Below are 24882 nucleotides of genomic sequence, written 5' to 3' on the forward strand. Positions count from 1 at the left end.
TTATGTGGCAATGCTATTCGAAGAGGTACCGGCCCATATAAGCAAAGGCAAATATGATAATATGGCTCGTTTCCTGTTCTGCTGATTAAAAGACAGAGGGAAACGAAGAAAAATGATTTTTTTTTTCTTTTAATAATAAGCATAATAAATAGTAAGCTCCGTAATTCGCCAATTTCCTAGACATGTAGAATAAAGGTCAGCGTATGACTGATTGCTACGCCGTCCACTAATACGTACAAAATCTGCGCAGCGTCAACATTCTCCAACGAAAAACTAGTTCTGTATACGTACATTTCGACTGTTTTCGGCAGCGTCAATGAAAATAAGCTTGTTATGTAAGTAACTTGGAGGTCGCACCCAGTAGGCCTCTGTCGTTGAACAATTGTATATCCCAGACAGCGTCTTTATTTCGACCGGGCAGAGCAATCGAGTTACGTAAATATAATGGTACATGATCGTACATTCGAATACACAAAAAGTCGATGTACTATCACTTCCATCGTTATGGTACCTTTCGCGAATTGTTGTATAGTCAGAAATCAGATATATTATTAGAAGACTGCGCGCGCAGCATGCTAAAAAAAGAAAGATTATAGAAAGAAATAATAAAAAAAAGATAACGACAACCATTTTTGTGAAAAAGAGCATTGAACACAGCAGGAAGACTATTGACATTCGAATGTTTTAGGCCAAGTGACAAGAAACGTCTCTGAGAGGCCTAGGGGTTTCTGTTCATAATTGGCGCGTTTTCTTACTTCGGTGATAGGCTAGATTAATAATCGTCAGAATGAAAATAGTCAACTGACCGGTTAGTAAGTTCGTGGTATGTGAACGGAACTTAATGATACAAAAGTTGTCAGTGCCAGGAGAAGTGTCTGATAGTCGTCCTTCCGCTTTTACATTGCATTCTTATGAAGTTTTAATAGCTGCGTGCTGCATGCCAACATTAGCGTGACAACCAGATAAAAATTATACTTACAACAAAATCTACTTGTACGATACCCTTATAAAGAGAGAAGCATAACTCAGTGTATCGTAGTTGATGGAAGACTGAACGTTTATTGTCACACTCTGACTTACATCGCTAATCCATAACTTGAGTCAATCAATTAATGTTAAGTTAACAATAAGCAGATTCGCGGGCTGCCGGACTTCGAACCGTGGAGATATGACAAGCCAAAAACTTTCTTTATACCAGTCTCTGTCCTTACAATTTCTGTTGAAGCACAAAATTCCTAACCACAACCACTATATCAAATTCATCATCGTATAAATTTTTTGCGTTTTGTTGACTCAACTCCGTGTCAAGTCTACGCCTTAATAAACATCTGAGCAAGGCGACACTGGCTGGTTCGTCTACTAGCATCATGCATAGATCGATACCTTTGAAATACGTCCACAAGTTGTCGATCGTAAAAAATCTGTTATTAATTGTTATACTCGTGTGTATGACGTCTGCCAGTTTCGTTACAGTATGCAGATCAACAACATTAACAAAAGCGCCGATTGACAAATACAGCAACACGATTAGGACTTCTGCTCTCTATAAGTTAGATACGCTCAATATCCAGTGATCCTGTACGCTCGCTGCCGAACTTTACTCAATAGCTTTGACTGATGTCGTGTCGAACTCGTTAAACGCGCTTCGAAGGCAAGCTCCGAGCTTGAGCAGTACGTTGATTGATAACAAGCGCGTCACTGATACTGGTGAATGAATTGATCGGTCCGAAACTCTTACTCATAGGTAGCACGGGTGACGTTTCGGTCGTCAAGAGAACGCTGCGTGACTTCGTTGACACTCCTGCAATGTTGCATGGCAGGTTAGCCCAGCTTCGGGATAGAGGGATAGGCGGGCATTAACGACACTTCGTGTCTGCGACAACAGGGCTGGTAGTCTCTTTAAGATTTCACACGATCCGTGGGCAGGCTAGCTTGGTCAGTTGTCGAGGGGCTGACAATTCATCTTTGCTTAGAAACACTCGCAACTTCTTATCCATATGCCCAGTCCTCTCTGGGACGAAAGGGGACTAGTGCGTGACTAAGTCATATACATCGCTGCATTATCATCGGCTGGACCCCAGCGTCGGCCGCTTGTCCAGTCAGTATTGCTTGCTTAGTTAAATTGAGAACCCCCCGCAATACCGAAATCTTCGACCGGCAGATGCCGGCAGACCGCGTGTGAAACAACACTATCCACTACATTTGGAGATGGGGATCCATACGCAATAACTAGCGAGGCCATCACCTCTACTATTGCGGGACCACGGTGAGGAGAAGGGAATTCAGCGGTTTCCCCCAATGTCTCAAAAACAAACGCCGTAAGGCGCACGATTGGTGCCTGGTTAGCGTGAGCGAAAATCGTACTAGTGGATCCGAAAGCAACATTTCCATCAACCGATTTCTGTATAGTAGCATTACGATAGGGGATCTCCCAACCAGCGCTTTCATTAAAGGGTTTAACAAAATGCATTTGTTTAATGTCGCGACGAAAAGAAACAGATTAAACACAGGGTTTCTAATTAGGATGAACGTGTAGCATCGAGCGACACGGCTTAAGCACATCTCTTGCTACAGGGATATGTTAACACACTGCTCGTACAACAATATTTCGCCGTACATGTCAGCTTAATGACGACTGCTTGGCCAATCAGTGGTCTATCCGACACCTTTGTTGCAACGGCGTTGTTAGAAATAGTATTATTATACTTAAAAAGAATAGCTAGAGCTTAAATCTTTTATTTGAATTTTTCCCTCACAGAGATGTCGCTTTTTGTTGCCTGCATCGCAAACCTCGTTGAAAACCATACGTCTGACAATTACGAACGTCCCCTGACGAACCAATCGACAAACTGTTCGTAGAGTTAATTAGCTCAGTGGATGTTTCATTGCAAAAATACGCTCTTCATGAAAAACCTACCTAAGATCTCCACATCAGTAAGGTTTTTCGCGTCAGGAGACAAGAACAAACAATCTCCAGGTAGAAATCCATTTGCCCCAAAATTAGTAACCTGCATTGTCGTAGTCATTTATGAACTTACATTTGTTACTGAGTCTTTGTTTTAGACATTACACTGTTCACCTATATTGAGGCTCTCGCCTTTAAATGACACACTTATGACAACTGGGGGGGGGGGGGGGCAAACTGGTTAGGGAATGGCTTGAGCCCTGCAACTGTGTCTATAAAGCGCTCGCAGTCCTACGCTTGCGCGTTTAGAGTTAATGTGGAAAGGGCGGGGCTTGTGGCTCTGACGGCTGCCTATGTGAGATCCTATGAAGCCAAAATCTAAAGCAGGAGAAAGCTATCGACTGGCTTGTGCGCCCGCAACTCCTGGAGGCGGGCGAAAATCTGATGGAGCGGATGGAATCCAACCACTCATACAAGCTGCCTACAACAGCTTCTGCTTGCGGTTGGCAACAACTCACAGTCCGTACGAAGGGGCATGCGACGGCGGCATAAGGCACGATGTAGTCGGTACGCACGACGAGATGGCAAAGGCACGAACACGACATTGTGCCGCGGACGAGGAGGCCCACGTGCCAGTGGCTCGTCACCCAAAAGGAGGCAGACTAACACTATATGCATAACACAGAATGATACCAGAAGAGTGCTGCACCGCCAGAAGAAACAAAAACAAATTTTAGTAGGCAGCTTTCTATAGAACAAAAAAAGCTCATACAAAAGTCACGAGAAGGGCTACGGAGAGAGCACACACAACACAAATTAACGCGATACAAAAGTTAGTTCAGTTACATGTTGCTAATCTGTGTTTGATAAACAGGTTACGATACGCAAACAATACAACTGATTATTGCATAGCAATTATTGAGTATTTGTCTTGTTTACTAAGGTAGAGCTCTTAACCATCCAGATTACGAAAGGAAACGTATTTCATATTCTCCTTAGCTAATTGTGTCTACAAAAGATGGCGGCGCACGTTAGTAGCCCGCTAAGTTTTCGAACTATTATGTGTAATGTAATAGCGAGAGAAAAACGATCTCAACTGAATTCTGTGTGTCCGCTTTCACTCGCCATGTGGTGCCCCATGCAGTGATATTATCAACATGAAGTAATTTAATCGACGTTCATTTTCGATATAATTAGGGTATATTTAATATGGTGTCGTGATTGTTTTCTGATTTTTGCTACTTTGTCCTTAGCGCCGCTAATTTAGCGGAGTTAAAAATGTCCATTTTGGCAAGGAAGACGGTCGAGGTGCCGAAAGCAGAATATATGCTGTAGGTAATTATTTCATTGCAACTAATTCTGCAGTTATGTTCGCATGAATAATCTGGATCGTCGTGATGTTTAAACATAAGTGATAACCTCTGGTCATGCTGACGTAATGTAGACTATGTATCATTGACGGGACTTTAATATTACTGTGTACAAACATAGTTTGTGAAAAAAAAAATTATATATTGGCCGTGTTGATTTTGCATGAGCCGCATTGTAATATATGGGAATATACAAACCCTATGGCGTATACGTACGTACAATGGTTCCTTGTTCTAGACGTTAGTTCAGACCAACGCAGTTAAACGTCTGCTAAGGGATCGTTTAAGCACGACACCTTGTGGAATAGCTAGTCCGTTGGTGAAATCTGCAATACTTGCTAATCAAACGGTCACAAATAACGTGATGATAAACGACCTGTTTTGTAAATATATCACAGTCAATATACTTGCAATTATGACTGCCCTATCGCTTCATACTTGAGATACTTAGCGCCTGATAAACAAACTATCTGCTATTAATAGACTTCTTTTCTAATGAATCGTTTGCATTATACCCCATAAAGACATGAAATCTCGCTGTTCGCTGAGGTATATATAACTGTAGTCTATCGTTCATCCGAACCCTTAGTTTTTTTTTTTTTTTTTTTTATCAGCGGGGTCAAAGAATAACATTCGATGAAGCAGGTGTTTAAGTAGCGAAAGTATAGCAATCGCTTTCGTATTTACAGCTGTAGCTCGTTTTCTGCTCATCCGAGTAAATTGTATTTATAAATCCGTAGATCTGCGCGATCTTTTCGCTACATCTGTTTAATATCGGTAATATAATACAATCTGTTTAATACGGTACCAAGATAGAGGTGACGATAATATATGGGGTTCGGGTTGAGGACGACTCACATTACGACCTCCTCTGGATTCAGTGGTAGTGTTGATCTTATCAAGCAGATAAGAGTGGCACTGCTAAAATACCACACTTACTAACTATAACTAATGTATAATGTTGCCGCTAACCCAACACACTACGCGTTGTACCTTTGCGAATTTGTTTAGCTTGGTCTACCATAATCAGTTAGCGACCCAATAGGATGCACATAAAAAATAATAGAAGGTTATTTTTGTACGGTTTGTTTTTTTTTCATGTTCTCGTCAGTGAATAATTGCTGATGTCGGCTGATCGTATTTTTCCGGTGTTCAAAACGCCGCTTTTATCTGAGAGCCTCTTAGCTCAAACCAAAGGCTTTCTTGTTGATAGTTTTTCTCGTCTCTGTTTGCTTCCAGTACTATTTGGTAACTATTTACAAAAACGCATTAATACTTCTATTGTTTTTTTTCTGGAACTGACACAACTGCGAGCTTTCTAAATCCCTGTCTATGAAATAGCGTAAATGTGTCAATATCTTCATTCTTCTTTGTTTTATTAAAAACTGCACCTAAGCCGAAAATTGAATTTTTATTAGGCGATATTAGGTTTAGTAACGATATATACTAGCTTACACAGCGAGTAGAAGCCTGAAGCAGACAGATCCGAACGACAACAGTTCCCGGTCAATCATTTCTTAAATGGGTCAATCAATTCATTACTATAGCTCACTCAATCTGCGATATTAAAAATTTGTTGCGAACTGATCATGTGCTTGAGAATTCCAAGAGCTAAACGTAAGTTTACGGAAAAGTTTCCGTACCGTTTTGGAAATGCGGCGGCGGAATCAATCGTGTCATATCCATCCACTATGTTGTTCTTTGTATTGTTCCAGATGAGACGTTTGAATCAGTTTCATCAGAAAAATTGGGTCGATACCCGGTCGGTTAAAAAAGAAAGGCCTTTTATCGACTTGAGAAAGTAGAAAAAGGGCTAATAATTAGTCGGAAAAAAAGGTTCGAATATAGGAGATTCGTCGAGAAATGTTTCAGTTAAACTTTCGCAAGACAGTTTCCACAACTTATTTTCGGTGTGCGATTCGGCATCGGCTTGAAGCAAGGTCACTGCGTGGGCTTCGTTAATTTTTGCAATTAAGCTACACGGAAATGCTGCTCAACAATTTGGCTTCTTTAACGTTTTCCCGATGCATCAAACCCTCATGGTCCCACCACACATAAACCATAGCCCATCCGATGCTTGAACAGGACTAAGGCTTGTCACCTGCACCCAGGCCTTCTTTTATCAACTTCAAGCTAATATGGAGACACCATTTCTCCTGAAATGATTCTACGCAAACGACTAGCATTCAGGGAGCATGTTATTCAGTGCCGGGCACGATACTGAGCGGCAATCTGAAGTCGGGCTGTCTTGTTGCTCGAACGTCGACCCGTTGAGTGAACCGCATTGGACGAAGATGATAGAAATAGTGTAACGGCTACAGGGCGTTTTTACGGCCAACTGTCAACTGGACTGGAGCTCGTTCACCTTTGAAGGCTCCCTTTTCCACAATTTTTCAGTCAGCCTAGTACATATGTACTTTAAGCTTCGAATACATTAGTTGAAACTAGAATGGCGGGCACGTAAGTTGAGTAAATCAGATCTAAAGTGCAAGGCGGTACTATGCTGATGTATTTTTATACGCTGTCTGCACGTGCCGTTCGGTGTACTATTCTGTATAGAGTACGATCAACTCTATTCTCCTTGGCTGCTTACTCCTATATATGAATGAATGAACGAATGAATAAACACGTAATTATATCGTATATTGTTAGCTCCACAATATCTATTTAGATACTTGAAATTAGCTAAAGCTCAGTCGACTCTCTGTTTAGCCTCCAGAACATAATTGCTAAGGTAGGGCGGCACCATCAGCTTATAGTATGGGAACAGTTATCGAGAGCAATTATTTGGCCTTTGGCGAGGTCCCGTTAGTCTTTACTAGGCGAATTTAACGACGTATCTAAGAAACACCACGTTCCCTGTCGATGTTGGTCGGGAGGATGTAGGCGTACCTAAAATGACACCTAGTCAGACCTGAGGCGTAAGTCCGTTAGGCTAAAAGGGAAGCTTCGTCGCCCGAACTCTCAGCTAGTCCCTTGTAGCATCGACCTCCGAAACTATCATGCAACGAGTTTAATCACAGCGGGTTAAACGTCGACGAACGAAGGAAAATATATTACAGACCCTAGTTTGGCCAGTCTTTACAGATGCCTCGCAATGACTTGAGAAATCGAATGTCATGAATGCGTTTATGAATCGTATAGAAAAACGAAGCACGGAAACATCCGTCAAATATACAGGCTGTCAGCCGCTTTTCCCTGCCCACTAGAACGTATAAGTCTGCTATACGATGCTGCTGTATAAAAGAGATCTTCGGGATTTCTTCTTCAATTGTATTTAACCAGACGGCCAGCTAACTCAGCTCAGGATCATACGAATGCCAAATTTCACCGCAAGTCTAACATGATTTGGCCTGTTAAGCTTCCACAGGTCGAACGAGTTTTCCATGAACTACCATGAGTAAACCGGAGACGTTAATGGTAAGCGCGTTCGTTTGGCGATCCTCGGATCGCGGCATACGCTAGGGTACACAGCTTCAAAACTTCTGGAGCGTTTTGACGCTCCCGTTGCTGTAAAGAGTCCCGGGAAAGGTGACTAGTTAGCTATATTATTCGGTCTAATCTAGTGAATCAAAATCTGACACGGTGCCTTTTCCCCGCCAATAACAGTCATGAACAAGCTAAGTTGTCCGCTAGACCCGATCTCACATCAGCAAGATGCGTCCTTCTATAGGATTTAAATCGTAAGGTACAATTATTGGCCGATTAACTAAAGCCACCTAGAAATTTTATATGCTTGTTTGCAGATGACTCCGTAACCGAGTTCAATCTCTGTATGCGTTTCTTTTCGGTGCTTAATATAAAGCTGCCACTGTAGTTCAAATGATCTGTGCCTCTCCATAGACGGAAGATGACGAAATCGGATATATATCATGTGTAACGGTTCAAATATTCATATATATTGGTTAAACAACCATTGTATCAGAAATCCCAGTAGGTGTTTTCCCCTCCATAGAAGTTAAAAGATGCTTACCTCCTAACAATTATTAGACGGTGGCATTAGGAAGCAAAAGAAAGGAGCTTCCACATAAAAAATCGCAAGCAGATATTTTGTCTTCGTACCGGAGGCATCTTCGATGTGAAATTTTCAGGTAGTTTCATCTGGCTGGCTACTGACAAGTTATTTACTAGCATCAAGCCCATAAGTTACTACCTTACATAAAAGCTTCATAGGCACAATCTTTGCCAATTGTTGATTGCTAAGCTATTTCTCTATCATTCGTAAACGGATGATAACGGATCAATTATATGAACCAAACACTAGTTTCAAAATTAGTGACAGCCTCATGATAACAACAACGTTAACGCTAATGATAGTACGCGTATGCAATAAACACAATTCAAAATTGGATGATAAACATTTTTGCCGCTCTTTTGTTGCCACAAGGCATTTATACAGAACAACGTTCTTCAGTCGCTATGCAGCGTCTAGCAGGAAATTTCCAAACGTTCGAGCTACTCAGTAAGATTACGCAGAACGCTCACTGGCCCTTGGATAGCTAGTTCTCTTGCCTTAAAGGGAAGACGCATCTGTCCAGCTTCCTCATATCTTCTCATGTTGATTTCGATACACCCCGAAACATCCCTAGCACAGCATTCGGTCTCAGGCATGGTATTGACAGGCAGCTGACCCTTTCAAGCGACCTCCACCAAAATTTGAGTTTGTCAGCAAGCTTTACCCTCTGCCTGCGGCGTTTTCAGAAAATACCTGCCTTGGACATATCTTGGATCGGTGTTCTCATCGATACTGAAGCTATGGGTACGCTTAAAGCCTAAACGCCGACAACAATCTGGATTTTGTATTCATCTATTAATTTATGGTGATTGTAGCTCTCAATGGCACACACAGCTATTACGCTATATTAGGAGTCAATATAGTACTAAGGTAGAAATTCGAGGATCTGTTGCTATAGCTATGCGTTGATGAGTTGTACGTACGCGACAAACGAGGGGGCTCATAGGGTTTACCTATGGCGGATTTGCGTCCGTTCGTTTACTCGTGCAGAGTGTACGATGGAAACAATCATGCTATTTTAATAAATACTTCGTTTATTCATTAGCTTAGCAGTATTTTTTGCAGCTTTCAATCCGTAAACACGGTGTACGAATTCCACAATTATGCCGCCGGATCAGCGAAAAACGCACTGGCAATTTATAGACTTATACTTGATGAACGCGAATCGCTAGCTGCACGGACTGTTATGTATATCGAAGCCTCGAAGTTCTATCGTCCGTGCACAGGATCCGGTTGGACACGACAATGGGTCATGGGGCCCAGCTGGACTATGATCCAGCAGCCGAGATCTCCTCTTAAAACTGTGGAGTAAATTTCAACATATTAGGGAAGTCCCATGGTTTTGGTTAACCTCTGTAAACGTGCAAATTAAGGCCAAGTGGCTGCAGCCTGATATAGTCGATATCATCAAATTCATTTTGAATGAGCTTAGCTGATATGACTGGCGCAATCGGTAATAGTAGAAAATTGTATGAGCAGTATCGGTCCTGCCATTAGGATTTGCATGAACCTATCGTTTCGATCTACTGTACTTTAATAATAAAGAATAATAGTGAATATGATGGTTGCATTGAAGCAAATGATAAAGCGTTGGCATTATCACAAATAACACCATTACTCTTGATGACAAGGCTGTGAAGCTGAAGTTAGTCACGCACTCGTTTGCCTAGATAACCGCACGAATTATATGTACAATGAAACTTCACGACAAACGATAGTGCGTAATGTTGTATAAGCAAATTTATACCGAAACAAACGATTTTTCAAGAACAGGCCTGCAATAAATTGAAGGCATACGTTATCATATCATAGTTTGCATAAAATCCCCTGCCTAGAGAATGCCTGTTACCATGTATACAACTAAAATCTGGTATATTGGTCCATTTCTTAATCAAATCTCTTCTAATATGCTTCTCTTTCTAATGATTTTACAAGCAAACGACTTTTCAGCACCGACACCCCTAATGACAGTGGCAGTAAGAACAACAAATAACTTCAAAAAATCTCAGGTAAACAGGCTCCACCAACTGAAACACTTCAACTTACCTAGTTAGTTTCAAGGGTAGCTGTCGGTCCCAATAGTATTGTGTTCGAACAGCGGGGTTAATAGAGTAAGCGATTAAAGTTTTTGTTTTTAACTTAGTCGTAATGTATTTCTAAAAAATAGTTTTTAGTAATTATTATTGGGGGAAATCAACGACATATGTATTGAAGAGGCACCGTGCAAATGCTGTAAAAAACGCTGTTTTTATAGCGTTTGCACGTTACATATATCTGCGACGTGTGCGTGTAATGCAAAAAAATACTATTCCTAAATAAACGAAATTATTAATTAAGATAAACAAATGCCTCAATTTGCTTAGGTTAGGCTATATATAAGACATCTATGTTGATTATTACCACCTGATAACTCTCAAAAAAATTAACAAGTTTCCTATCGAACCCATTTTATACTCTTCACCGTCTCAGGGAGATGTGGCAGAGCCTTAACTTGTTTGCCTCATCCAGTTACTCAAAATCTAATGAAGCCATGTGCTAAATAGCAAATAAACATGCATAACATTAATGCTTATGGGCGATTCACGCTAGGGGTTCAGATTTAGCATCGGGGTCCTTCCAATCATGGACTACTTATAATAGGCCATGTCGTCGCTCACAGTTGAAACTGCGCTAATGTACTGGCACAGCAAAGCAACATCGGACAGCCTATGGTTACAAGTAGTCGACGACTGGATACGTATCTTATATCAGGCAAAGAAAATCTAGCCTGTGATATCATTTTTTCCAATACGATGTGCGCAACCAATTTCTTCCGAATGCTGCGGAAGTCAGCACGTTTTTTTACCTTCATATAGCTTCCCTTCACTGCGCGATAAACATGTAGGTGTTCCACATACGCTTTACATGCTAAATAGCAGCGCGGCGATCTAGTTTAAAAGGCATCTAATATATTGTAAGTTATGGCCCCTGTGTCAAGCCAACGAGAGCGCATAACATGGCCAGTGACAACATAATTTGCTCTGTCAAAATTAAAAATCCAAGAATAGTAAGTCTCTCTCTATTGCGAATTTCAAGCTTCGTTTGTACACGATCAGACGAACCCATGGAGACAGAAACGATAGGTTTAGCAGTTTTGAAACTGCAGATTTACTAATCTGAACAATGACTACTTCTACCCTAAGAACCTAAGCACCATGAGCCAAGAAAATATGCACTCAACCTATCGGTTCGTGTTCCACCAAAAACGAGTCCTCTTTTCATTGCCAAAAGCGCAGGGCGACTGACGCGAAGACACCAATGTTTTCCACCTCGCGGCATTATCCCAAAGACATCGTTTCATCCGTTCATCCGACTAGGGTTCCGTGTCCCCAAGAGGCAAGTCTACACCTCTGGCACTTTCTGAATGGTGGAGATATCACTGTGCCGAACTCACTATCGAAAAAACCCATGCTACCCCAGTGCAAGTATACAGTATGCCCACTTGAGTCGAGTAATTTTCGTTAATGGAGTCTGCTCCTCGGGAGACTGTTAACGTCAACGCATCAACAGTTAGCAGAAACATTTACTATGGTTGACAAGCTGAACTAGGATAAGCTGGATTAATCACGACAGGATCGATGATGGAAAACAAGTCGATTTAAGCAAAACCTCTTAAACATATATTTAATCACATCAGTTAGAAAATTATGGAATACTGACGCCGCGCAGGCACACCATTGATTTTGGCCTAATAATCCACAAATCAAGAACAAGAGCCTGCAATACACGTACGGCATGAATAAGATTTAGTAGATTACTAAGATTTAGTAGATTGTACTATAAATTCGAAGAGAGGATGCGTCTTGATTGAAACAGAATAAAAATGAATTTTCTTATTATATTAGGTTCCATCAAATCTAATTTTATTTATGAATACCGCTGGTTTACACTTTCAGTTTTGCCCGGTACACTCCGTAAAAAAAAAAAAAAAAAAACACTCGGTAAAACTCCGACGCAAAAACTGCCTCATTTCTAGTGATGGGATGAATTGCAGCGTCCACGACGTGCCAAGACGTTACGGAAATATGAACAGCGCTGCACACAGCTGAGAATGTAAAGATTTCGCATATTTACATTTCTATTCGTTTCCATCATTTAGCGAACTTAATAGAACCACCTATCCCGAGATAGCACACCTTTCCTTATAGCGTGTCTAGGTAAAACAGGGTTTTAGGTTATCGCCTGTTCTGTCGAACGTCTTTTCCAAATTGTGAGCGTAGCACGATTTATCTATTACATTGATTACAGATCATAGAACATAGAAATTAGAAGAAAATAGATCTCTTCTAATCAGAACCCGTTCAGCACGTTTTCCATTAACAGGTTGCATCCAGGATACACACCTACTGATGCCTGAAGAGCTTAACAGTAGCAATACGAAACATCTATCTGATGTGTAAAGCAACCGCCAAGATACCTCGTTACACCCCGTCGCATTGTGGGGGGTAATATGAAAAGGCATTTAATTGGCTAAACTGTATAAACGCAACGTTGGTCTCTGGTATCGAGGGCCAGAGGGGCTAAAATTAGTCTAAATATCAACAGTAGCAGCAAACAAGTAATTATTAATTTAATAAAAACTGGTAGACTTCGCTAACGCAATGACATACGTTATACATCAATCTCTTTCGCTAACGAGAGCTCTTTATGACAAAACCCAGGATCGATAAAAACGAATCTAGGCTCTCATTAACTTCGCTGTTCGCCGTCGACACCGATAGGCTTTTTGGAGAATGCCTGGACGCGGGAGTTTGGTTCATTATTAAGGTGTCAAACAGGCGTGAAAGGAAAACGTGCAAGACCAATATCTTTAACAGCTCTTTGCTGGCTGTATTGAGCAGGTAATTTATATAAGGGAGCTACCTTCGCAGATGTATTATATGTGTATATGCTCATTTTTTTCTTCCGCGCTACTACGCCATATATATATATACATGTATATATTTAACAAGAAAGGTGCCAGAAAGGGAAGAATACTAACATGTAACCCAGATTCTGTCAAGCGTGCTCTGGCCTTTGGAACTTTGGCTAAGATTAACGTAAATTATTGGTAAAGCAAAAAGTCAACCAATGCTTCGCTAGGGACTCACTTTCAAGTTCGAAACGGCTCTTGCTTAGCATTTGTGCAGAACACGATACTCGTTCATGCAGCCATGTTTACCAATTTCCTAAAATAACCTACACAATTACGGCGTTCACTTAAATAACATGTCTTGTCGGCCCGAGTGGGCGCATGTTATGAGCTCGTAACTGAATATCGCAATTGATAATAGCACAACCTGGCTGAATAATCGAGCCTTATAATTCGGCATCACTTCGATGAATTTTACCGGTCCGGTGGATCCGGTACGAACTACTGGGGTGACCGAAAACTGGTCCACAAACCAGTTTAATGGTTGATAATATTATAACAAATGCATCAGGTTGGCTAATTAGACACGTTTAAAGGTTGTTTTTGTGGACCGAGGGGCACAGGTGCGAGTTACGTCTAAGTAAAACATGCTAATTAGCTGTCCATTGCCCACCTGCACAGAACTTCTCATAATTAACATCTTGGAAAACTAAAACCGTTTAGTCAATTTATCAAAAATTATGATATTAACAAGGCACATTCACAATCTCTATTTTGAAAGAGGAGTCACAGGCACATAGAATTAGTTTTGTTCTTTCACATATTCTCGTCTCAATCTAATTGAAGTCGAAAAGTATGTTCCTGAAAGAACTGCAGCAGTGGCTAAATCGTGGCGGTAAGATGCTGCAAGAGGTACTATTACTTTGTACTTATTGACTTCGTGTTTGCTAATCAATATCAATTGGGTAGGTCCAGAGATTCATAAAATGGACTAGTCCTGGAAATATCTTACACTCATACTCGCGTTGTGATCTTTCCTTCGTCCTCTATCGATTAATATCTTCTGGACAAGGACAAAACCATCTGGACAAGAAAGTCCTACAATATAAATGATGTAATACACCTGCTCGCCGTCGCAGCTGAAGAGAGGAGTTACATGGACGCTTCATGGCAATTATATCTAATCTTATTGTATATTTAACACTCGTTCGTCGAACCGTTGCGCTAACTTGAATCCCACCTTCTATCTATGTTGTGTCTATATATATATATATATATATATATATATATATATATATATATATAGTTGCCTTTGTTTAAGGTTCTATGAAATAGAAGACAATTGATTAACACCAATAATTCCGTGACAGGCCTTCAACTTTTAATCGAAGCGTTCCAGTAGAGTCAAATCACTTAGCTACGACCTTGAAGCGCAACTTCGTTTACATTTTGAGCTACTTTTCTGATTTACGGTAGATAATCCGGTAGGAAAAGCTTCCTCTTGTGTATAAAAGCAAAAGGAATTAATATTGCTTATCTCACTTATTTTAGCCTTACATGGTGAGTCGCATGGCTTTTTTGTTCTATAGCATTGCTGAGCTGCCCAGGAACGCGGTGAACAGAACAGATATCGACCCAATTTACTAATAGCTAGAAAATTATACTTACCGATGGCTTTCTCGGTCCATCAGAACGGTCGGTCAGAACGAAATCTTATTTTATAGCTAAATTGTGTCGAACACCTGGTAAACGCGTCAGTGACTTGCTAGCTTTCGTGTTTGATCTAGTTTCTTCCATTCACCTAGTTCACGAAAATGATAAAATTGGCAACGTCCGATCGCTCAAAATTTGTACCAACGGTCCCTGTTGTGAATCTCTTAAAATGCAACTTGTTATGCACGCACAGCTAATGGAAGCCGGGTGACCAATGCGCCAACTCGTATCAGCTGTCTAATACAGTACGCCAATGCGCGGTCGGCCTAAATTTTCATATTGACAAAATTTGCCCCCTTCTAGCTAGCGAGAATGAAGATCGCCGCTCAGAGGGTACTTCCCCACTCGCGCAGCCCCTTCCTCTCTACTTTGAACGCGCTACCATAGCAATCCAGCAACACAGAAAATGGCCTACTCTTTGCTGTACTAATGGGACAGGTGGCTCCACCTGGAGGATGCACCGCTCTAAGGAACATAATTCGGTATTTTGTCTTCCCATTTTAACCTGTAGCTGACAAACTAGACGATAAAGGAAGCAGTATGGCAACTTCTTTACGCAAAACTCACTGTTGGGTAGTTTAATACACATCAGAATAAATTTTAACGTATCGAAGAGAAAAAAGGTGTACATAGGAACCTTCTACGAATAGATTGAACAAACTTTCTCATGTAATACCAAGACAAATATAATCATCTCCAAATAAAATGCAGAAATTATGGCTCGGGATCTGCCTGCCTGTTATGGTAAAATAAAAGCTAACATAGAGCTTTTTTTCTATTAACCCATGCGATAACGCGAAGAGGTCGGAACACTAAACGTTACATTTGAAAAGTTACCCATAATTAGCAGCTTAGGTTCGATGCCACTTTTCAGTGCTGTGTACTTAGCCTCTGAATTGATTGGCGTAATAATAACAACTTTTTAAGAAAAAGGATAACCCCATCTTATTTACGAGCAAAATATCCCTTAACGAATAGATATAACTGATTGGGTCGTGCATACGTCCAACAATAGTAAAGAACTTCGCTGTATCTGGTAACTTACGAACCCAGCGTTATTTGGAACAGAACAAAATGTACGGCAACTAATAAAGGAAGTTGTCACTAATAGCTAATGGACGGTTAAAAAGCTCAGAAGTCACAAGTAGCTGACTGAATAGACGTGTGAATATTACACAGTTCGCCGAGCGTCCAGGCCTGATTCTAGTACATTCAGTCTGCACTGACCGACATATTTTTGCTACTTAGATTTTACACTATATGCGAATGTAAAGGTCTGTGAAGAATAATAAGGCCTTGGTTATTTTGACATCGGTAGTTTCGTCTGGCTGGGTGGTGCACAGTCTAACCTGATTCAATGTTGTATTCGCTTTGTTATGAAAGAAACTTATCTAGGCTAGCAACGTATAGATGCCCTGTCATTGCTATAGACTGGATCTTTGAAAATGGCTTTTTGGTAATGCACTAATGTATGCTGAAATTTGTTGCATTTATGGCTACGAGTGATCATGGTGGATTCGATACCGGGAGAGTTTCCGTGATGATAGGCACTGATGAGATCCGTTATCTTGTTACTAGCTCAGCAGATGTTGAATAAGCCTGTACGGGCGGGGTGGATTGTAATCATTGCCCGAATGGTCATCCTGGACACGGCTAGACGGACGGTTACGCTTTTGAACTATGAGGTTACATCTGTGTGGGGGCATTAGCCCTCAACACTGTGATTGTGTGTGTATGATCACTTCGTTGTCGATCTCAAACGGTGCGCTGTCGCGTGTACAATGTACCGAATATGCAAGAAACAAACAATAGTGATTGAATTTGCTTGGCTATGACATATCCGCATGTGAGTAAAAACGCAGTCTTTTTTAACTCTGTAAAGTAGCATGTTGAATATGTCCGTTGAAAATTTTTTCCAGCGTTTCCATCTACGCAGAAACTACCGGGACTACAGGACTGTACCCATTACGTGCGGGGGCATCCAAACGCTGTGCTGTTTGTTGATTTTACACTCATCTAGATGCTAGATACGAGAATATAACAAACCCTTATATCATGAATTGAGGCAGTGATTTCTTTACGCCACTATTAGAGCCACAACAATTCTTAGAAAGCAAAAATTCAGCTATACCCTTATAATTAGGTAAATAGAGTCGCTTCATTTCAATGTTCTATATTTCCAGCAAACAGGCCTATGAGTTTAGCGTTTCAGAGGTGCCAAGACAGTGTGTGACTACTAACATTATGCTAACCAGCACATCAATTAAACTATAATTCCTTGGGGTTTGTAAAGTTAAAAAAACCTTCTAACTTAACGAAAACAATTGCGTTTAGTATTTCTGCCCTTCGTCGGAACCGGTCATTCAATGCTACGTAACAGATTAATAAATGGTAAATCATAATTTTTTGTATATAATACATGCTAGGAAATACACTCGAAGCCTTTGATTGAATCAAAACAGCTTGAAAAATAACCGTAAACGCATACAATACCAATAATACAAAAATGATGTTAGAAAATAGACTTCGTATCTTATTTGTTTTGTACTATATCGAGTAGTCATTTCAGGGTAATTTCACAGGGTTAGAGTCAGAAAAATTCAAGATTATTTTTACCGTTCTGTATACTGGAGGCCTAACAGAAGGTACCCGTGTAGCACCGGGTCGAAGTCACCTGCATACATGTTATACCAGCTTAAATTGTACTCACATCTGACAAGTCGTGTTCCATTCATATTTGAAGATGTATGCTAGAAATTTATCGGGAGTAGTCGTCCGGTGAATTTTACTAAATAACATCGGCCTAGGTCGCAGCAACGCGTAGGCTGTTGTTGCTGAATTAAACGCGGTACTACTTTTCATATAATTATTATATTTGTATCGGTAATAGTTAGAGATACTGATGTTATTCTACCCTGGGGCGAGACTCCGTGCGATGTCCGGTAACCCGGTAATGACTTTAACCTACCTGCTTCCTGAAAATCATCACCTAACAAAACAAAAGGTTCTTAAGTATAGGTGAGTAGGTAGGACGCCTCCTTCATTACTGTTTCTATTATTTGCCCATGTGTGTACACTTATAAGGTTTACATTAAGGCCACGCAATAATCCGATTTCAATACAGACTATTGCGGCGTGACGATAGTGAAAATAACTGAAAATTAGGCAACGCCCCAATTAAAGGCATCGCCAAGTGGCTAACGGTGCTTTCTGACTAACCTGTATGCACTGGCAAGTATAATTCTTTACCATGAAACTAAATAATCCTGCTAACTGTCTACCGTTGCCATTTCCTTTACAAAAGGGCAGTGGATATCGCGAATGACGATGGATCGGATCCCATTGTAGAGTTGAAGCAGATTGAACCCCAACGTGGAAATGTGGCAAAGGCGTTTGTGCCATACAACACCTCCTTCGAGCTGAATCATGTGAGCTATACGCTTGCTATATTGTTACCTTCAAGGCATAGAGAAATGTTGAATACTCGTACCTTATAACCAAATTTTACTTCACGTTTAATGGCGCAATACTCTACAAACGACCAGTAGGCTAGTCCTCCAGACTAATATGTCAAAAAAGGACAACTTAATTTTATTACGCTATCGCAATATGCAGGTGATTATCAAGGACACACAATTTCGTCACAGAAATTTTGTTTAGTTGTGATCCCAAAGATGCAGGAAGTGGTATTTGCCGGGCGAATTAATAAACGTTTAGATTCGATGAAAAACTGCAATTGAGCTAGTAGCATAAGATTTAGATTTGTCGGGTTGATGTTTTTTCTGAATAAACATCACTTGTGCGCTTCATGTTTTGCCCAAACTGTGTAGTTTGCTTAACTGTCTTTTTTCTGGCTTGTTTTTATTTCGGGTTCGTCCTATTCGATGCTCAATTTTCCTCTCTCTTGAAGAAGACGCAATCCCATAACGTATTTACGTCTTTTCATATACGATAATAAAGCTTAGTTCGTTCGTTATAGTCCAATCGGCTTGAATATTACCGCTGCATGTAAGCGTAAATGAGCACGCTCATGTCTTAGCGCACCGAACTTGTATGAATAGAAATTGTATTAATTTCTATATCCGCCTTGTTATATGACGTAATTGAATGAAGTGACCTTATTAGAGCTTCACGCTATTCATTGATTTACTAAACGCGCGTGATGTCGACTGTCAGTCTGAGTGCGTTCTGTATTCGACTTCAACGACGGAGGAGACTGCGATCTTGAGGGTACCGTCTGCAGCATTGACATGATCCACGACGAGGTTCGTCAACAAGTCTGCAATAATGCTTGTATTAGCTAGAGGCACATGATGTCATTTTTCATCACCAGTCATTCGGTGCTTTGCTCAGCTTTAATTTTTTTTCTCACATTAAACGACTGTAAAAACAACAGTTTGTGGAACGAGCTAGTATGCGGGACGGGAACCAGTAGAATTTTCATTTGTCGGTAGCACAGGCTTTACACAGGTGTTTATCCTTTAACTATGAGGATCTAGCCACTTTGTAATGAATAATAAGTGGTTGTCTTCCATGATCGTTTCCGAAACGTATGTTGTTTGTTCTCCAATATTTATATATTCCATAAAATCTTTGAAGGCGCTAGTGAAGATCACGTTACTGCTTGTAGTCATGAATCCTCTTCTAGCGTTTCTCAGCACTGTTTATTCAGTCACGACGCGTGCAATCATTATTCCTTATTTTTGCGAGCACAAAACACATCTCACCCAGCAGATTTTTCTTATTCTATGAAACTAACTGATTCCCGCGCCGAGCTGGTTCATAGCAATTCAAACGGTTACATTTTTCGGGAGCTGTCTGCCGTATTTGTAAATAGTTCAAATGTAAATAGTACGTGCACTATGCGACATAGCTTGCGTACACCTAGTATAGACTTAGTGAAACCAAAAATCCGTACTTTAGGCGGAGCGTAATTATGACGGCGAAGGTTGCTGTATCGGATCTTCTGATCAACGAACAAACAGCTTTACCTCAATCCGGCTTCACCGCATCGTCGTCGCTACATGACCGTTGAGAATCTCAAGGACTATCACTAATCGGGATAGCATGAATGTTATGTTTGCCGAATGGACCAATTCGTATCTCATCGGATTGGTCACATTTTCGTAGGACACTGAGAATGCTATGGAAGTCCAAGGTCTGTATGGAGAACACAATACAGGCATGCAGTGCACGTCTCGCCTTCGCCTATTCAGTACTGATGCTTTTTTTGCTTTTAGAATAATGGTACAGCTGAGCGTCGAAAGAGATCGATCTCGAAGTTAATGGATTGTGTGTACATTGAACGACATTGATAATAGATACATCGACTGACCATGACAGCTGCTTGGCTAACAAGAAACCCTTTGGCAAAATTAAGTTAACCAAAAATATTACAATTTTAGGCTGTGTGGTGATGGAGCCTCGGGAGTATGGCACTCCAGGCCATTCTGCTACCCTGATGCATGACGTAGGAGCTTATCAGCGTCTTGTTTCGAGGCTAGAAAAGAAAAAAAAAATTATAAATATATGGCTGATTGAACGTGTGTCCTTGGCTCACAGTTCAAATTAGGCCTCTCTTAACGTACTACAGGTGTTCATTTTATGAACCAAAGCGTATGGTAGCAATACGATTCGGGTACTTCGGCTGTGCTGTTACCATCACCCCGAAACTGTGCTATAAAAGTGGTATCAAGGACGGCGGAAAGCTGACGTTTGACAGCCTAAAATCTCACACTCTCCAACAAACAGCAGAAATCAAATAGACGATAAATGTAGACAAACAAAACGGCGTAGAAATTACAGTCAACTTATGAGAATAACTTAAGCCTGCTATCGTCTACGTCGAGTCATCGTGGTTCGTACAGGTCGGTCGTGTCTTGGGACTGTGGCACGGTATCTTGGAAGCTTCTGTTACGAATGGTCAGCCTCGTTGACGACAGGCGATCTCTGCTCGGACATTTCACCGACGCCCAGTCAGATGTCCTGCTCTAACGCCCGGCCACAATCCAACTGTGGTCGTCTGCAGATATTTCCACACGCGCCAATTTCGGACTACATGAGCTGCACATGTGGTGATTGTATGGACCGTTTTTCTCCGCAGCGAACCGCTCGTATGCACTGTTACATCAGTGGATTTCGATAATCAACGGGGCCATCGATCTTATGATGGGTAGAGCCATCGCACGGGTCCGCTTCCATCGTCGCCCGAAGCCAAACATGAATGATAGTATCATTCTGATTGCTATTCTTATTTTATGTACCTAACGTATTCTATTTAACAGAACGGCAGATGCCGTGTCAAGATAAAATAACCAAGAAAACGTTTTTGCAAACTGTAGTTTGTTGAGTGTTCAGCACGATAATTTACTTCTATTTGCATAATGTTCGTTGGCTAACAGGTAATTCCAATAACCTCTGTGCCATTTCATTGGGCCCACGTTGCAGATTCTACAATGAAGTGGCGTGTCGATAATGGACAAAGGTCAGCGCTGCTGATATATCTACAGATGGGTCTGTTGTGCCTCTCTGGAAGACCGAGGCAAGCGTACAGGGTAATGAAAGTGACAAAGATATAATCTTCTTCGTAAAGAAACGCGTTATTGCAGCTGACAAAAGGATGCGGGAGGTAAGATTGCCACCAAATGCAAACACATTCATGATAGTACACCGTATCACAATCGACTTTTTATTATGGACAAAATCGAGGTAGACTAATAGGTGTAAAGTATATCTTGAGATGTAAAAAGAGACCTTTTGGTTCTCGTAAGATATAACTTACATAGAAGACAAGCCATTATTAGTTATCTTCATTCAAGATAATATGATATGATCAGATACAGGGTCTGTGAGTGAGTTTCTGATTTTGATCGATGTTTGTCCACTCGAAACACAAGAACAAATTTTATGACGTAACAGATTGTGACTCGCGTAGTACGGCATCCGTTGATCGTTTAAGGAACGCTGGCCAAAGGATTATCTAGACGCCACCGGTCCAAGGAACAACGACCGTTATTGCAGAGGGACTGTGCCGAAATGAAAGACGGCGATCGGTTTCCATGATCGGTAGTTTTGGCAGGTAACCGCTAATAAATACCCTGTTTATCCTGTCAAGGATGAGTAAGTGCTGCGTTTACTTCATTTACGGTTACAGTATGAACTAAATAGAGTGCTAATTCCTTCATATCTGAGTACCATTGGGGTGTGCAAACAACTCTGATCAAGGGGTGAGTTGAGCGATGGATCGCAACTTGATAGACAATGATTAGATCTTCGAGTTGATTATTCGTTTGAACTAAACCGGGCTACGCATGGCAAGCATCTTTAACTAACTTTATCTGAGGCGACAAGGCCTCTGGAGACAATGATCGAAATGTTCACTTTATTAGATTATTAATTAAATTTATGATATTTTATTTTTAAATGTTACATTTGTTGGGTTATATCATATTGACGATAAACGTTATTAAATGTAACCTGATTTGCCAACTTACTTACGCCTTAGAATATCGGAGATTGGGATCTGGATCTGGGGAACAAATACTAATAAATATATATGTAAAAAAAAATACCTCTCTATTGATATATGGCAACGATGGTAATATACGAAATAGTGCACAGATAATAACTCATTACAGTTGTAATTGTCTTCTCCTTTGGGTAGTAACACACGTATCCGCAACGTATTTCATTCAGTCGTGGTTACGTAGTGCGTGTTGATGGTACGGGTTGCCTAGCTAAATAAAAATCGTCAGGGTGAGCAACTGTGCACAGAAGAGTAACTTATCCTAAAAACAAATCTTGTAAGAATTTGTCATAAACGTAATCTTGCTATTCGTTCATTGCCAGTTAATTTTCATAAGATCATTCAGCTTATCTCATCTAATAACGATATTCGGTGACAAAATAAAAAAGCGGGACCGAAAGGTCAGGATCCCCGTCATTAGGTAAGTTTCAATTGGCTGACGAATTTCGTTGTTCGAAGCAGTGACAGCATTAACTTTCGGTATAACTGCACAATTTCTGACAGCGCAAAGTGGTGAATGCTAAGGCACGACCAACGTGCTGAAAAATGCGTGAACCTAGCTCGTACGTTCATTGAATCTTGAGTGAGCGTAAAGTGATACTTCCTACCATTGACAGCCACTAGCAACTGATCAAGCCGTATCGCGAGATGCTTGAGTTCTCGCTTTGAGGACTTCTGCAAAAAAAAAAAAATGAGGTTTCCAACTCTGTTTTCAGAACTACATGGTGTCGTATCCGCAGATGTTACACCGATGCGGCCCTCGCCATTCCTCGAACTTTTCATATGTTTGAGTTGCCAACGAGCAGGATCTCATTTCTCTGTTTGTTCTTCCAATCGCATTTTCTCTGCCTCGCGTACCATCCTTGACTGCTTATCACCAAGGGCCTTGTTGCACATATGTCACATTGATAAATCCGGGCAGCATTACTATGAATAAAGCGTTGCGTCTGGGGCCCTAAAGCTACCTTTTCGGTCATTAGATAGCATCTTATTAAAGGCTTTTCAGACACGGAACGCGCTGCTCCGCGCGTTCATATCTAGCGACCACTAAGCTGGTATGCAGAGCGTCTTTCACAAAACTGATATTTTTTACGTTGCTCCTGACGACTAGGAATTACCATCTAAAGCATCGCAGGTCGTTAAACAAGCATCAGAACGCATAGCTGGAAAAGCAGGTCAGTTCTTGCGTTCTAAACGGCGATTGAATAACGAACGGATGCTCGACTCGTCGCGAATATCTGGCCAGACATCATGGTCCTATCTAGGATCCTATAATTTAGGTTGAGCATGACTTAACAGAACCATTCAATAAGGCTAGCCGAGATGTTCGAACGAAGAACAGATACCTAACCTAACCTAACCTTCGCAAACATAACATACTTCACTATGAGTTTCACTATGAAAAGCTTTCAGAGCATCTGGAACACCACGAATTCACAGAAGCTGTATAAGGTGGTAGGTGGAATCTTTTTTTGGTAAGTACATTCGGCCTTGAACAACGAAGGAGGAAATCTATTTGGGCAATTTTACGAGCCTTGCAAATTAAATTAAAAGTGATAGCATCGCACAGTTAAAACTAGTATTTACGACAACGGTCATGCATTGTTGTCGTATCGAAATCGTTTGAGTCTTTGCGCACGGTAACTACGTCAGCGGATTCCAAGCACCGAAACGCTGTGCAGGTGCTGCATTTCATGGCTACCTGGAAGACAGCTTCCTCAAGGCAGAACACTGCATAGTAAATAAAAAGTGGAGTATAACGGAACCGTTACAACACTATTACTTCGAAAAATAAAGCTCGCTGAAATCAGCGACACTGTCGGAAGTCAGTGAATCAATCAATGAGACAGTTCCTCGAATTTGCGGGAAAAACATTAGAGGCGTAATGGTAATAGTAGAGAGGGGTGATGCAGTAATCGTTTGGCAGTAACCTCAAATGCATATTTTCTTTCTTTGTTCCTGACACGGCTCTGTTAGAAGCCATTGGACATCATTCGTTTGTGTTGTACTTCACACGGAGCAAATAACACACCCACACACACCTCTAGTGGCATTATTGCCGTATACCCCCGATTCATCGCTTGACGCGCTGCTATTTTAGCTCGTAGCTATTTAACTCTTTCTAACGACATCTGTATGTCTGGTCCCCCTCTAACGAGGGACCAGACATACAGTTTTCTTCGTTGCTTTTGAGGAAGAGGAGTTGTCGCGAATAGAACAAAGCTAGGTAGGACGTTCTGAAATAGCGCCAGCATCAGCGCTCGGCTTATTTCGGTTTATTCGATATATAGCGGTAAAGCGAGACGAACAACGTAGTCTCCGTTACCGTAAACAGCGAGCGATTTTTGTTTCATTCGAACCAGTGGACGTTACAAGCAATTGTTAAGGCAAAGGACTGTAATGTTTGGCATCGCCGGCACCAAGATCGAACCTCTGACGTATGTTTCTCGATTAGTTTAGAAA

General features: G+C 41.0%; 1 protein-coding gene and 2 long non-coding RNA genes across 8 annotated transcripts in view; 2 read left to right on the forward strand and 1 right to left on the reverse strand.

Moving 5' to 3' along the window:
* The window catches only part of LOC111244751 (kinesin-like protein KIF12), a 48208-nt gene extending 33012 nt beyond the window's left edge, over positions 1–15196 (reverse strand). The window contains exon 1 of one of the 4 annotated variants that reach the window (XM_086979140.1): positions 3424–4163. In XM_086979140.1, the coding sequence (XP_086835266.1) occupies positions 3424–3455 (32 nt within the window). In that variant the 5' untranslated portion in view covers positions 3456–4163. The other 3 variants (XM_022792134.2, XM_086979138.1, XM_022792135.2) reach the window with 3 other exon arrangements.
* LOC147757613 (uncharacterized) lies at positions 7568–12174 on the forward strand. The gene is made up of 3 exons (XR_015320329.1): positions 7568–7695; positions 10226–10299; positions 11473–12174. It is a non-coding gene; the product is annotated as an uncharacterized LOC147757613 (long non-coding RNA).
* A 1225-nt stretch (positions 15197–16421) lies between the features above and the next one.
* Positions 16422–22166, forward strand: LOC111244753 (uncharacterized). 3 transcript variants are annotated; one of them, XR_015320327.1, is made up of 6 exons: positions 16422–16740; positions 18199–18322; positions 19071–19159; positions 19818–20052; positions 20300–21522; positions 21853–22166. It is a non-coding gene; the product is annotated as an uncharacterized LOC111244753 (long non-coding RNA). The 3 variants fall into 3 exon arrangements; XR_015320328.1 differs by having other exon boundaries at positions 18204–18322; XR_002671052.2 differs by lacking the exons at positions 19071–19159; positions 19818–20052 and having other exon boundaries at positions 21342–21522; positions 21853–22154.
* Positions 22167–24882: the final 2716 nt, after the last annotated feature.

Source organism: Varroa destructor, unplaced genomic scaffold (genome assembly GCF_002443255.2).
Source record: "Varroa destructor unplaced genomic scaffold, Vdes_3.0 BEIS01000002.1, whole genome shotgun sequence".
In the NCBI taxonomy this organism is placed as follows: Eukaryota; Metazoa; Arthropoda; class Arachnida; order Mesostigmata; family Varroidae; genus Varroa; species Varroa destructor.